Below are 13,641 nucleotides of genomic sequence, written 5' to 3' on the forward strand. Positions count from 1 at the left end.
AAGGCGGCGCGTGGCGCCGGCGCTTCGGGGCCAGGGCGAAGTCGGCATGGCGTGCCGGCCGAAGGCCAGAACGGTAATGGCACGGTCCGGAGGGGACCGCGCCCTGGGGGAGTGCCCGGGCCTGCTCAGCCCCGGTGCCTCGTTGCGTTCCCACGTCAGTCGTGGGTTACGCGGAGGCCTGCGGCCTCCTCCCGTCGATGGCCAAGCTGGGGGCTCCCAGGGCCGGCTTCAGGGTGCACCGGTGTGGCACGGCGCTCCCCCTCCTCAGGGCCCTCCTGGCCTCTGGTCTCCGGAGGAAGGGCGCCCAGGGGTGGTGGCCTTTCAACAGGGGCTTCCCACAGGGCCCCGGCCACAGAAGCTACCCCCCGCCCCGGGCAGGGCCTGCCACGGAGGCACCGTCCCCTCGGGCACGGAGCTGGTGAGGCGAAAGTGACACCCCGGGAGGGACTGTCCCTTGGAGTCGGGCACAGTGTGTCTCCCGTCCTCTCGGGTGGGCCGCAGATTCCTCTGCGGTGACCTGGCAGGCAGGCGCGGGTCTGCGGGCCCTGAGGCCAGGCGCGGTGCCTCGGCCCCGCGGGCCGCTTGGCAGAGGTCCGTCCCCCCTTGCGAGGGCGACGTGATCTCCTCTCGCTGTGGCCCTGGCCTGCGGGGCTGCAGCCCTTGTGTCCCCTGTGAGGGCCACGCTGGTGTTCCTGGGCCGTGGGCGGGGGCCACGTGCGTCGCCTGCCGCGGGCCGCAACCTCGCAAAGGTCAAAGCCTGTCTGCGGCTGCCCTCCCCGCAGCTTCCGGCCGTCGGCGGCGGGGTCCATTTGGCAGAGTTCGCGGGAGGGAATTTCCATGCAGGTGGGAACACACTCCCACGGAGCGGGCCGCCCAGGGAATGCTCGTTCCCTCGCGGGCCGGGGCCCTGGCGCCCAGGGGCCGTGGCCGCGCCGCCACCCTGGTAGAGAACGCGCGCGCGGCTCGGTGGGCTTTGGCGCCGGCGTTAGTTGGGGGCCGGGCCCGTGCAGCCTAGCCGCCCCGGCCCTTGTGGCAGAGTGGAGAGGTGGGGGCACCGTTTGTCCCGTGGCCGCCTGGGAGGGCTCTGCCTCGTCCTCTGCCCCGTAGGCTGCGGGCCAGGGCGGCCAGACTCCCTGTGGGCAGTTTTTGGGTTTTCCTGGGACCCCTGAGGTTCCATCCAGTGCTGGCCTCCACGGTGCACGTGGAATGGGTGGGCAGCGGCGGGAACGGATGCGCGTGGAGGTCGGTGGGCACCGCGTGGCCAGAGAGTGTTTGGGAGGGGGAAAGCCTGGCCAACGTCAGTGGCCCAGGGGCGTCCAGCGCGGCTCCCTGGGGTGCCAGGCCTCCGGGCCTGTGCCGTCGCTTGGCGCGACGCCGGGGCCAGGACCTGCGCACCAGGCACGCGTGCCCTTGCAGGGACCACCCAGGCCGCCCGGCCCAGCAGCCCCCTACACCCCCTAGCCCACCCAGCCTCCCAGCCCACGCGACCCTCCGTGCGCACGAAGAGGCACGCGCTCCTGCTCCCACAGCGCCCTGCGCCCGTGGCTTGTTGCCCGTCCGCAGGCAGCCCCAAGGGGCCGAGGGACAGGACAGGCAGACAGACGCAAGGCGTAGTCACGGCCTCGTTCTGCCCGGCGTGGCGAGCGGAGCCCCTGGGTAGCTTGGTCACGCCCGCGGGCGATTGCTCCCCCTCTCTCAGGTGCAGTGGCCACGCCAGGCTCGCGGTCGGCCGAGAGAAGAAGGCCTCCCCGGCCCCCGAGTGCCTGTGGTTTGCGGTACGGCCGGAAGAAGTGTGGCCCGGAACGGGCACCTTGCTGACGGGAGCGTCCGGACGGTAAGCCTTCCCTGGGTGTCAGCTAGTGCCCCTGGCTTTAGGCTTTCCCGGGGCTGCCCGAGAGGCCGCCAGTGCAGGTGGCCCGCTGGGCGTGTGGGGTTTTGCTCCCAGAGGGGCCTGTCCGTTCCTCTGGCTCAGTGGCGCGGCTCTGCACGGCCCGGGCACCGGGCGGACCCTGAGTCCCTCGGCTCGCCCCGCTGAGCCACCCGGCCCCCGCCTGGGTCAGCCGGCCAGGCGGCCCTGAATGTGCTCGGATCGATGATGACTCCCTCAACAGCATTCCTTGGAAAAGCTGAACAAAATGAGTGAGAACTCCCTCCCGTCGTTCTCATCGAAACTGAGGTCCAGCACGTTGCCCGCCCCAGGGAAGGTAAGCGTCAGGGACAGCAGGCTTCCCATTGGCCGCACTGCTTCAAGCACCAGCACCCACGGCCTGCGCCTGGGAGAGGCTCGCGGGGTGTCTCCGGGTCAGGGAGCCGTTTCCCCGCCTTAGCAGGCTTTCCACGGCTCGCAGGGCCTGAGGGCAATGAGCGGCATCTGAGGTCGAGTGGGGCAGCTGGTGCCCAAGGCCTAGGACTTCACAGGCGTGTCTGTGGCACGGGCCCTGGGAGCCGCGGGCAGGGACCTGGCTGGCAGGGCCCGCGGGCGGTGGCTGGCGACTGGGGTCGAGTGGGGCAGCCGGTCCCCCAAGGCCTGGGGCTTCAACGGCGGGTCTGGTGGCACCGGCCCTTGGGAGTCGAGGGCTGGGGCCTGCGAGGGCCCGGACGGCTGTGCGGGCCTAAGCGCCCGGCGGTGTGTGTTGAGGGGCCGAGCGTGGCAAGCCTGGCAGGCCGTGGGGGGCGCGGGAGCCCCAGCCCGAGGCGGCGGCCATCCCCGGACGAGCCCTTTCTCTCACTGGCGTACGTGGAGCGGCCCCTGGCTCGGGCTTCTGGGCCAAGGCAAGAGGCCGGGCTGCGGCACCGGCCAGGTTGGAAACATCGGCCCTGCCCGGCGGCCACACAAGGCGGCGCGTGGCGCCGGCGCTTCGGGGCCAGGGCGAAGTCGGCATGGCGTGCCGGCCGAAGGCCAGAACGGTAATGGCACGGTCCGGAGGGGACCGCGCCCTGGGGGAGTGCCCGGGCCTGCTCAGCCCCGGTGCCTCGTTGCGTTCCCACGTCAGTCGTGGGTTACGCGGAGGCCTGCGGCCTCCTCCCGTCGATGGCCAAGCTGGGGGCTCCCAGGGCCGGCTTCAGGGTGCACCGGTGTGGCACGGCGCTCCCCCTCCTCAGGGCCCTCCTGGCCTCTGGTCTCCGGAGGAAGGGCGCCCAGGGGTGGTGGCCTTTCAACAGGGGCTTCCCACAGGGCCCCGGCCACAGAAGCTACCCCCCGCCCCGGGCAGGGCCTGCCACGGAGGCACCGTCCCCTCGGGCACGGAGCTGGTGAGGCGAAAGTGACACCCCGGGAGGGACTGTCCCTTGGAGTCGGGCACAGTGTGTCTCCCGTCCTCTCGGGTGGGCCGCAGATTCCTCTGCGGTGACCTGGCAGGCAGGCGCGGGTCTGCGGGCCCTGAGGCCAGGCGCGGTGCCTCGGCCCCGCGGGCCGCTTGGCAGAGGTCCGTCCCCCCTTGCGAGGGCGACGTGATCTCCTCTCGCTGTGGCCCTGGCCTGCGGGGCTGCAGCCCTTGTGTCCCCTGTGAGGGCCACGCTGGTGTTCCTGGGCCGTGGGCGGGGGCCACGTGCGTCGCCTGCCGCGGGCCGCAACCTCGCAAAGGTCAAAGCCTGTCTGCGGCTGCCCTCCCCGCAGCTTCCGGCCGTCGGCGGCGGGGTCCATTTGGCAGAGTTCGCGGGAGGGAATTTCCATGCAGGTGGGAACACACTCCCACGGAGCGGGCCGCCCAGGGAATGCTCGTTCCCTCGCGGGCCGGGGCCCTGGCGCCCAGGGGCCGTGGCCGCGCCGCCACCCTGGTAGAGAACGCGCGCGCGGCTCGGTGGGCTTTGGCGCCGGCGTTAGTTGGGGGCCGGGCCCGTGCAGCCTAGCCGCCCCGGCCCTTGTGGCAGAGTGGAGAGGTGGGGGCACCGTTTGTCCCGTGGCCGCCTGGGAGGGCTCTGCCTCGTCCTCTGCCCCGTAGGCTGCGGGCCAGGGCGGCCAGACTCCCTGTGGGCAGTTTTTGGGTTTTCCTGGGACCCCTGAGGTTCCATCCAGTGCTGGCCTCCACGGTGCACGTGGAATGGGTGGGCAGCGGCGGGAACGGATGCGCGTGGAGGTCGGTGGGCACCGCGTGGCCAGAGAGTGTTTGGGAGGGGGAAAGCCTGGCCAACGTCAGTGGCCCAGGGGCGTCCAGCGCGGCTCCCTGGGGTGCCAGGCCTCCGGGCCTGTGCCGTCGCTTGGCGCGACGCCGGGGCCAGGACCTGCGCACCAGGCACGCGTGCCCTTGCAGGGACCACCCAGGCCGCCCGGCCCAGCAGCCCCCTACACCCCCTAGCCCACCCAGCCTCCCAGCCCACGCGACCCTCCGTGCGCACGAAGAGGCACGCGCTCCTGCTGCCACAGCGCCCTGCGCCCGTGGCTTGTTGCCCGTCCGCAGGCAGCCCCAAGGGGCCGAGGGACAGGACAGGCAGACAGACGCAAGGCGTAGTCACGGCCTCGTTCTGCCCGGCGTGGCGAGCGGAGCCCCTGGGTAGCTTGGTCACGCCCGCGGGCGATTGCTCCCCCTCTCTCAGGTGCAGTGGCCACGCCAGGCTCGCGGTCGGCCGAGAGAAGAAGGCCTCCCCGGCCCCCGAGTGCCTGTGGTTTGCGGTACGGCCGGAAGAAGTGTGGCCCGGAACGGGCACCTTGCTGACGGGAGCGTCCGGACGGTAAGCCTTCCCTGGGTGTCAGCTAGTGCCCCTGGCTTTAGGCTTTCCCGGGGCTGCCCGAGAGGCCGCCAGTGCAGGTGGCCCGCTGGGCGTGTGGGGTTTTGCTCCCAGAGGGGCCTGTCCGTTCCTCTGGCTCAGTGGCGCGGCTCTGCACGGCCCGGGCACCGGGCGGACCCTGAGTCCCTCGGCTCGCCCCGCTGAGCCACCCGGCCCCCGCCTGGGTCAGCCGGCCAGGCGGCCCTGAATGTGCTCGGATCGATGATGACTCCCTCAACAGCATTCCTTGGAAAAGCTGAACAAAATGAGTGAGAACTCCCTCCCGTCGTTCTCATCGAAACTGAGGTCCAGCACGTTGCCCGCCCCAGGGAAGGTAAGCGTCAGGGACAGCAGGCTTCCCATTGGCCGCACTGCTTCAAGCACCAGCACCCACGGCCTGCGCCTGGGAGAGGCTCGCGGGGTGTCTCCGGGTCAGGGAGCCGTTTCCCCGCCTTAGCAGGCTTTCCACGGCTCGCAGGGCCTGAGGGCAATGAGCGGCATCTGAGGTCGAGTGGGGCAGCTGGTGCCCAAGGCCTAGGACTTCACAGGCGTGTCTGTGGCACGGGCCCTGGGAGCCGCGGGCAGGGACCTGGCTGGCAGGGCCCGCGGGCGGTGGCTGGCGACTGGGGTCGAGTGGGGCAGCCGGTCCCCCAAGGCCTGGGGCTTCAACGGCGGGTCTGGTGGCACCGGCCCTTGGGAGTCGAGGGCTGGGGCCTGCGAGGGCCCGGACGGCTGTGCGGGCCTAAGCGCCCGGCGGTGTGTGTTGAGGGGCCGAGCGTGGCAAGCCTGGCAGGCCGTGGGGGGCGCGGGAGCCCCAGCCCGAGGCGGCGGCCATCCCCGGACGAGCCCTTTCTCTCACTGGCGTACGTGGAGCGGCCCCTGGCTCGGGCTTCTGGGCCAAGGCAAGAGGCCGGGCTGCGGCACCGGCCAGGTTGGAAACATCGGCCCTGCCCGGCGGCCACACAAGGCGGCGCGTGGCGCCGGCGCTTCGGGGCCAGGGCGAAGTCGGCATGGCGTGCCGGCCGAAGGCCAGAACGGTAATGGCACGGTCCGGAGGGGACCGCGCCCTGGGGGAGTGCCCGGGCCTGCTCAGCCCCGGTGCCTCGTTGCGTTCCCACGTCAGTCGTGGGTTACGCGGAGGCCTGCGGCCTCCTCCCGTCGATGGCCAAGCTGGGGGCTCCCAGGGCCGGCTTCAGGGTGCACCGGTGTGGCACGGCGCTCCCCCTCCTCAGGGCCCTCCTGGCCTCTGGTCTCCGGAGGAAGGGCGCCCAGGGGTGGTGGCCTTTCAACAGGGGCTTCCCACAGGGCCCCGGCCACAGAAGCTACCCCCCGCCCCGGGCAGGGCCTGCCACGGAGGCACCGTCCCCTCGGGCACGGAGCTGGTGAGGCGAAAGTGACACCCCGGGAGGGACTGTCCCTTGGAGTCGGGCACAGTGTGTCTCCCGTCCTCTCGGGTGGGCCGCAGATTCCTCTGCGGTGACCTGGCAGGCAGGCGCGGGTCTGCGGGCCCTGAGGCCAGGCGCGGTGCCTCGGCCCCGCGGGCCGCTTGGCAGAGGTCCGTCCCCCCTTGCGAGGGCGACGTGATCTCCTCTCGCTGTGGCCCTGGCCTGCGGGGCTGCAGCCCTTGTGTCCCCTGTGAGGGCCACGCTGGTGTTCCTGGGCCGTGGGCGGGGGCCACGTGCGTCGCCTGCCGCGGGCCGCAACCTCGCAAAGGTCAAAGCCTGTCTGCGGCTGCCCTCCCCGCAGCTTCCGGCCGTCGGCGGCGGGGTCCATTTGGCAGAGTTCGCGGGAGGGAATTTCCATGCAGGTGGGAACACACTCCCACGGAGCGGGCCGCCCAGGGAATGCTCGTTCCCTCGCGGGCCGGGGCCCTGGCGCCCAGGGGCCGTGGCCGCGCCGCCACCCTGGTAGAGAACGCGCGCGCGGCTCGGTGGGCTTTGGCGCCGGCGTTAGTTGGGGGCCGGGCCCGTGCAGCCTAGCCGCCCCGGCCCTTGTGGCAGAGTGGAGAGGTGGGGGCACCGTTTGTCCCGTGGCCGCCTGGGAGGGCTCTGCCTCGTCCTCTGCCCCGTAGGCTGCGGGCCAGGGCGGCCAGACTCCCTGTGGGCAGTTTTTGGGTTTTCCTGGGACCCCTGAGGTTCCATCCAGTGCTGGCCTCCACGGTGCACGTGGAATGGGTGGGCAGCGGCGGGAACGGATGCGCGTGGAGGTCGGTGGGCACCGCGTGGCCAGAGAGTGTTTGGGAGGGGGAAAGCCTGGCCAACGTCAGTGGCCCAGGGGCGTCCAGCGCGGCTCCCTGGGGTGCCAGGCCTCCGGGCCTGTGCCGTCGCTTGGCGCGACGCCGGGGCCAGGACCTGCGCACCAGGCACGCATGCCCTTGCAGGGACCACCCAGGCCGCCCGGCCCAGCAGCCCCCTACACCCCCTAGCCCACCCAGCCTCCCAGCCCACGCGACCCTCCGTGCGCACGAAGAGGCACGCGCTCCTGCTGCCACAGCGCCCTGCGCCCGTGGCTTGTTGCCCGTCCGCAGGCAGCCCCAAGGGGCCGAGGGACAGGACAGGCAGACAGACGCAAGGCGTAGTCACGGACTCGTTCTGCCCGGCGTGGCGAGCGGAGCCCCTGGGTAGCTTGGTCACGCCCGCGGGCGATTGCTCCCCCTCTCTCAGGTGCAGTGGCCACGCCAGGCTCGCGGTCGGCCGAGAGAAGAAGGCCTCCCCGGCCCCCGAGTGCCTGTGGTTTGCGGTACGGCCGGAAGAAGTGTGGCCCGGAACGGGCACCTTGCTGACGGGAGCGTCCGGACGGTAAGCCTTCCCTGGGTGTCAGCTAGTGCCCCTGGCTTTAGGCTTTCCCGGGGCTGCCCGAGAGGCCGCCAGTGCAGGTGGCCCGCTGGGCGTGTGGGGTTTTGCTCCCAGAGGGGCCTGTCCGTTCCTCTGGCTCAGTGGCGCGGCTCTGCACGGCCCGGGCACCGGGCGGACCCTGAGTCCCTCGGCTCGCCCCGCTGAGCCACCCGGCCCCCGCCTGGGTCAGCCGGCCAGGCGGCCCTGAATGTGCTCGGATCGATGATGACTCCCTCAACAGCATTCCTTGGAAAAGCTGAACAAAATGAGTGAGAACTCCCTCCCGTCGTTCTCATCGAAACTGAGGTCCAGCACGTTGCCCGCCCCAGGGAAGGTAAGCGTCAGGGACAGCAGGCTTCCCATTGGCCGCACTGCTTCAAGCACCAGCACCCACGGCCTGCGCCTGGGAGAGGCTCGCGGGGTGTCTCCGGGTCAGGGAGCCGTTTCCCCGCCTTAGCAGGCTTTCCACGGCTCGCAGGGCCTGAGGGCAATGAGCGGCATCTGAGGTCGAGTGGGGCAGCTGGTGCCCAAGGCCTAGGACTTCACAGGCGTGTCTGTGGCACGGGCCCTGGGAGCCGCGGGCAGGGACCTGGCTGGCAGGGCCCACGGGCGGTGGCTGGCGACTGGGGTCGAGTGGGGCAGCCGGTCCCCAAGGCCTAGGGCTTCAACGGCGGGTCTGGTGGCACCGGCCCTTGGGAGTCGAGGGCTGGGGCCTGCGAGGGCCCGGATGGCTGTGCGGGCCTAAGCGCCCGGCGGTGTGTGTTGAGGGTCGATCCTGCAAGCCTGGCAGCCGTGGGTTGCCTGTGAACTACAGTGTGAACCAGCGTGATCCCTGGGCGAGCCCTTTTTCTCCCTCTTGTACCCGGAGCAGCTTACATCTCCGTTGTTGGGACATGTCTTTAGACACTCTTGTCGTTGGTTACTTCTTGGGAATCTGTTTCAGGTTTCTCCACACTTCTTAATGCCTCCGGTTCCCGTCATGTCTTTGTTATGCCCTTTGCCTGGATACTAATGGTAGGGAAAGCAGAGTCCCACATTCTTGGTGATTCTATCTGCCTTCACTTTACTAGTGTCACATTTTGTTCCCAGTTCCTTCCTGGTTTCCTGATTGAAATCTGGCTTTTGATATGGATGACAAACCATGGCTCAATGTCCCGGCTTCAGTGTACATGATTTTTGTACTGTAGTCCTTCTGCTGTGTGCTCTCCTTTCCCTTTGTGCCCTAAAGATCTGCGTTCATTGGTGGTGTTCTTCATGAGTGTAAGTGTGGCATTGGATGAAGACCTATCTCTGGTCAGTCCTGCCTTTGTGACAATGTCTCCTTTGTTATAATGCTGCTGACATGACACTGTTACTCTGGGAGTTTCTGTTGAACTTGGGCACAGGTGTCTCCCATACTTTTAGGTGGAGTGGGCACTTTTCTGCAGGAACCTACCAGCACACTGGGGGCTTATGTTCTGTGATGCTAGGCGCAATGCCCCTGCTGGATGGGAATCTTCGGAGAGGTCCCCCCACCTCTGAAGAAGACATGTTATCTTCCAACAAGTGCAGTGTACCTCTCACCTGCGGGGCTGCAGCACTTGAGCTTTGTGAGGGCCATTCCACTGTTCCTGGTCGTAGGCAGAGGGCGCACGTCTTATGCCATAGCCTGTGTCCTTTCAACGACCAATGCATTGGTGGTTTTCCTCACTGAAGAATTGTGCCCCCAATGTGTGGGTCTGTTTTTTGGAAGTGCTGAAGAGACTATCCATGTAGGCTTGATCAGGCTTCTCTGGACTAGGCAGCCAATAGATTTCTCGTTTCTTCACAGCTCTAGGCCCTGAAGTCCACTGGCCTTGGCCATGCCGGTTCTCTGGCTGGGATTGCACCCTGGTTTCATTGGGGTTGTATACTGACATTTGGTGGGGAAGGCATGTGCTTCGTTGCTGCAGAGGGTGTTTTGTCAAAATGGATAAGTATGGGCACCTGGCCTATAATCCTTTGGCCGCCTCACATGGCTATGCCTAGGCTTCTGCCTAGTTGCCCGCACCGGAGGTTTGCCAGCCTTACTTTGGGATGTTTCGGTTTTCCACTGACTGCTGAGGTTCATTCAAGTGTGCTTCCAGTGTGATGGCTTGCTGGCCTCCACATTCCACGTTGTCATGGTTACCAGCGGCAGGAGAGGAGGGGTGTAGATACTGGTGTGCTATGCCTGGCAACAGTGCTTTAAGAGAGGGAATCACTGGCCAGTTTCAGCCACCCCTAGAGATCAAAGGTGAACTCTGATTTGCAAGGAAATATGTCTTGTGCTGTTTTGTGGCAGGACATCAAGTTATGGATTTGCACACCGAGTAAGCTCTTGCATGCATGGAGACCTCCCTAGATGAGCAAAAACACCCTCTCTCAACCACACCACTGAACAGACTCAGACACAACCCGTACACTCACACACACAAACACACACACACCCAAACTCACAGACAGGCACATGCACCTGCTCACATAGTCCCCTGTATATGTGGCCTCTTGCCCATCTGAAGGCAGCCCAAAGGGACAGAGGGACAGGACAGGCAGACACAAGGTGTAGTCACAAATTCATTCTTCCCGGTGTGGCAAGCTGAGGACCTGGGTATGTTTCTCACACGTGAATGCGATTTCTCCACCCTTCTCAGGTGCCTTCTCAGGTGCCTTCTCAGGTGCCTTCTCAGGTCTTCAGGTTGCATATGTATGGAGCAGAGGTCCCTGACTTGTGTGTGCTCCTGGCATCTGTGTTCCCATGGAATGGTGGTCAGTGGTGGTGTTCTTCATGCCTGAAACTGGGGCTAGCTGAAAACATATATCTGGCTGGTTTTGCTCCAGGTGTCTCAGTCAAACTTTACTTTGGAGATCTTTTCTCCTCACGCAGGGATCTGGCGAGGTGCAAGTGTTACTCTGGGACAGTCCGTTGGACTCAGACACAGGTGTGTCACATCTTGTTGGGTGGGGTGGAGACGTCTCTCCTGGGAGCCTACCAGCAGGACGGGTACCTGAGTGATCTCCCGAGAGGTTCAGTGCCCCAGCCGTACCAGGAACTTGGAGAAGGTCCGCATTTCCTTGTGAAGGAGATGTGTTCTCCTATCATTGTGCCTCGCCTGTGGGGCTGCAGCCCTTGAGCTCTGTGTGGGCCATGCTGATGTTACTTATTGGCAGGACAGAGCCCACATCGCATGCCACAGGCTGGATCCCTGCAAAGGCCAAAGTGTTGGTGGCTGTCTTAGCTGAAGGATCCTGCCCCCAATGTAGGAGTCAATTTTGAGGAGAGTGCTAGCGGGGCCTGTGGTGTAGGCATGAGCAGCCTCCTGTGGACCAAGAAGCTAAGGTTTTGCATGTTTCCTTCCAGGTTGGCGCTCCCAAACCTGCTTCCTGTGGCCATGTCAGTTCCCTGTGTGGAATGAGCCCTGGGTTCAGTCGAGTTTTACACTGGCTTTTGGTTGGGCAAATGTAGTGTTTTGTTTTTTTTCTCACAGAGGGTATGTTGGAAGCCTGCACATTTTCTGAAAGAGGTTCCTGAAGGAGTTAGCCATCTTGATGGTTACAGGTATATGTGATTTATATTACAGGGCTATTGTTGGTGGTGATTCAATTAGACTTTGGCATATATGGAGACTGCTAGACACATCTGGGTAAGATATACCTATATTGCTCCTCTATTAGGAATGTTGTGTGAATTGCCTCTGTCCCAGGCATTCCATGGCTGGATGTCTGTAATAGACATGGATCTCTAGTGTGTGTTCAGTGAAAATAATGCAGGCTGCCTGTTATCTTGGGGTGTACAGTGTTTCACAGTGGGTATACGCACCAGGACGTGATCATCTTCATGGTTCCCAGTTGTGGTTTGAGTAGTGTGTTGATTCTGTGGACATATGTCTTTTCCTCCACTCTTCCCCTCTCCCCCCATATGCCTACCATTGACATGGACTTGAAAGTGTTTTGATGAGACAATTGTTTAGTTTGTGTTGCCAATCCCTATCCAGTTCCCTTAAAGTAGGGATTTTCCACTGGAAGGCAGTGGGGAAGTGGAAATTAGGGAGTTCAATGCCATGAGAAAGGCTCTTAAAATGGTGGCATGAGAAATTTCAGATTGGGGGAAAGAGCTGACTGGTTTTATGCCCCGAAGCTGTTTAAATGTTTCCTGTTTGGTTATGCAAGTTGCTAGGTACTTCCTTGGAGGGGAGTTGCTTTTGGGTAGAGGGGCTCTGGTCTGGGGAACATCCCATGGGAGGACAAGGTAGACATGGTCCACATTGGGCCTTGGGTATTGGGTTCGGGAGCCAATATGTGGTGTGTGAGGATAGGAATAGATTCTATGTACAGCACTTTTGCCCGGGATTGGTGCATCAGCCCAAACCCATGCCTGGATACATCCATGTTTGGACATGTGCCCCACATGCATGGAAGGAGCCCACGAATCATAGGGAGAGATAGAGAGAGTGGTCCCAGTGGGTGTCACTCCCCTGGATGCCTATGGACCTGTGTGACTTTCTGAAGCTTGTGTTGTCTCTTCTCATCACTTCACAGGTGGAATAAGCAGGATGCAGATATCAGGGATAGTCAGCTAGGCCTATACTGTGTAAAATGTGATGCCAGCCAGCCATGACTCCCCAGTAGGCACAGGGCATGTTTTGTGTGGTCATGTGGGCACAGTCATCGTGGTGTTAAACAGTGCTTCTCTGCCAAATCCTACTGGTTTTCTTTCCAGGGCACACCAAGCTGCCTACCCATTCCTGGGCCTGACTCCTCTTGTTCCCCGGGGGCTTGGCCCTGGGGTTCCCCCAAGGGCCAACATGTTTGAACTCCTCAGCTGTCCTTGGGTGGAGTCCAGCAATGTTAAATGTTCAATGCCCTTAAATGTGCTTGGATTGATGATGATATGCATCCTTTGGACATTTGAACAAAATAAGTAAGGAATCCTTACCATCACCCTCATTGAAACTGATGTCTAGCATGTGAGTCTGACAGTGAACACACAGGAGGGACACATGCCGTTCATTAGCTTTGGTGGCCGCTGCGAGTGTGTATAATGTATGCAAGTGGCCCCCTTTAGGCAGGAAAGGCTCACTGGCAGGGGGAGACCCTGCTCCCATCTATAAGGGATTATCTGGGGGAACCAAGGCCATCAGAGTGCACACATCTGGCACCCCTTAGAGGAGCTGGTGAGGGTACATATGACAGTTCAGCTTACCCACTAGCCCGCATTTGGGCTGCCTTTAAGCCATTGAGGGCCTATCCCCACCGCTTTATTTCCTTGTCCTTTTAAGGGCTCAGAAGGTTTATATAGATAAGAGAAGGGTATGAGGCCAATCCCAGACAACTCCCCCTTCACAGCTTCTCCCTGAGATTAGGACAGGTAGCTTCTTGTGTCAGTTGGGCAGACTCAGGGAGCTTTGGGTCTTGGGAGGTTGACACCAACTAAGCTGACTGAACCTTTTGGGAGAGAGGGTCCTATAGGAGGTGGCCATGATCGTGGTTACAGGGACATGGGAGTGACATCATGGGGCTATGGCCAGGGGTGATGTTATCAGTCTGAGGCAGAGATGGATATGGCTAGACACTTCTCAGGAAGGTTTCTGTATGGCTCCTCAGGGAAGGATGGGTGGGTGATTCTTCCACTGTCCCAGATTTTCCCTGATGGGAGGCCCATAATAGATAAGGATCCCTGATGTAGGTTCAATGACGATCACGCAGGATGCTTATTATCTTGGGGTGTGAATTGTTTCATTGTGGGTGTAGATGACACCAGCAGGCAGTTGCTTTCATGGTGCCTGGCTGTGATCCAACAGGCAGGTTGATTCTGTGAACAAATGTCCTTTCCCTCCCCACCACCTGCCTCCCATTGGTGTGGGGCTGAAGGTGTTTTGGGGAGAGTTGGGTTTCGTTTGTGTAGCCATCCCAATCCACTTCCCTAAGGGAAGGGATTTTCTGCTGGAAGGCAGTGGGCACCACCTCATGGAAAGCAGGGAAACCATTGCCATGAGAATGGCTCATGGAATAGGGGCATGAGAGACCTAATCCTATTTGATCATGGTGAATAATTCCACTTGATCATGGTGAATAATTCTTTTAATGTACTGTTGAATTTTTTTTG

The 13,641-nt window shown here is 63.2% G+C and overlaps 1 protein-coding gene, 3 non-coding genes and 1 pseudogene across 16 annotated transcripts in view; all 5 read left to right on the forward strand.

The window, feature by feature from the left end:
- The window catches only part of LOC122468348 (collagen alpha-2(I) chain-like), a 52,057-nt gene that overhangs the window by 12,226 nt on the left and 26,190 nt on the right, over nucleotides 1–13,641 (forward strand). For 5 of the 13 annotated variants that reach the window (XM_043554874.1, XM_043554884.1, XM_043554883.1 and 2 more), the window contains 6 exons: nucleotides 1,700–1,834; nucleotides 2,112–2,204; nucleotides 4,534–4,668; nucleotides 4,946–5,038; nucleotides 7,368–7,502; nucleotides 7,780–8,136. In XM_043554874.1, coding sequence (XP_043410809.1) covers nucleotides 1,700–1,834; nucleotides 2,112–2,204; nucleotides 4,534–4,668; nucleotides 4,946–5,038; nucleotides 7,368–7,502; nucleotides 7,780–7,995 — 807 coding nt within the window. In that variant the 3' untranslated portion in view covers nucleotides 7,996–8,136. Of the gene's footprint in view, nucleotides 1–1,699; nucleotides 1,835–2,111; nucleotides 2,205–4,533; nucleotides 4,669–4,945; nucleotides 5,039–7,367; nucleotides 7,503–7,779; nucleotides 8,137–13,641 lie in introns of those variants that run through there. The other 8 variants (XM_043554876.1, XM_043554875.1, XM_043554877.1 and 5 more) reach the window with 4 other exon arrangements.
- On the forward strand, nucleotides 2,087–2,180 carry LOC122469788. Its single transcript, XR_006293674.1, has one exon. It is a non-coding gene; the product is annotated as a small nucleolar RNA SNORD116 (small nucleolar RNA).
- Nucleotides 4,921–5,014, forward strand: LOC122469790. The gene has a single exon (XR_006293676.1). It is a non-coding gene; the product is annotated as a small nucleolar RNA SNORD116 (small nucleolar RNA).
- Nucleotides 7,755–7,848, forward strand: LOC122469791. Its single transcript, XR_006293677.1, has one exon. It is a non-coding gene; the product is annotated as a small nucleolar RNA SNORD116 (small nucleolar RNA).
- On the forward strand, nucleotides 12,413–12,497 carry LOC122469795 (annotated as a pseudogene).

The sequence above is a fragment of the Prionailurus bengalensis genome, chromosome B3 (assembly GCF_016509475.1).
Source record: "Prionailurus bengalensis isolate Pbe53 chromosome B3, Fcat_Pben_1.1_paternal_pri, whole genome shotgun sequence".
Lineage (NCBI taxonomy): Eukaryota > Metazoa > Chordata > Mammalia > Carnivora > Felidae > Prionailurus > Prionailurus bengalensis.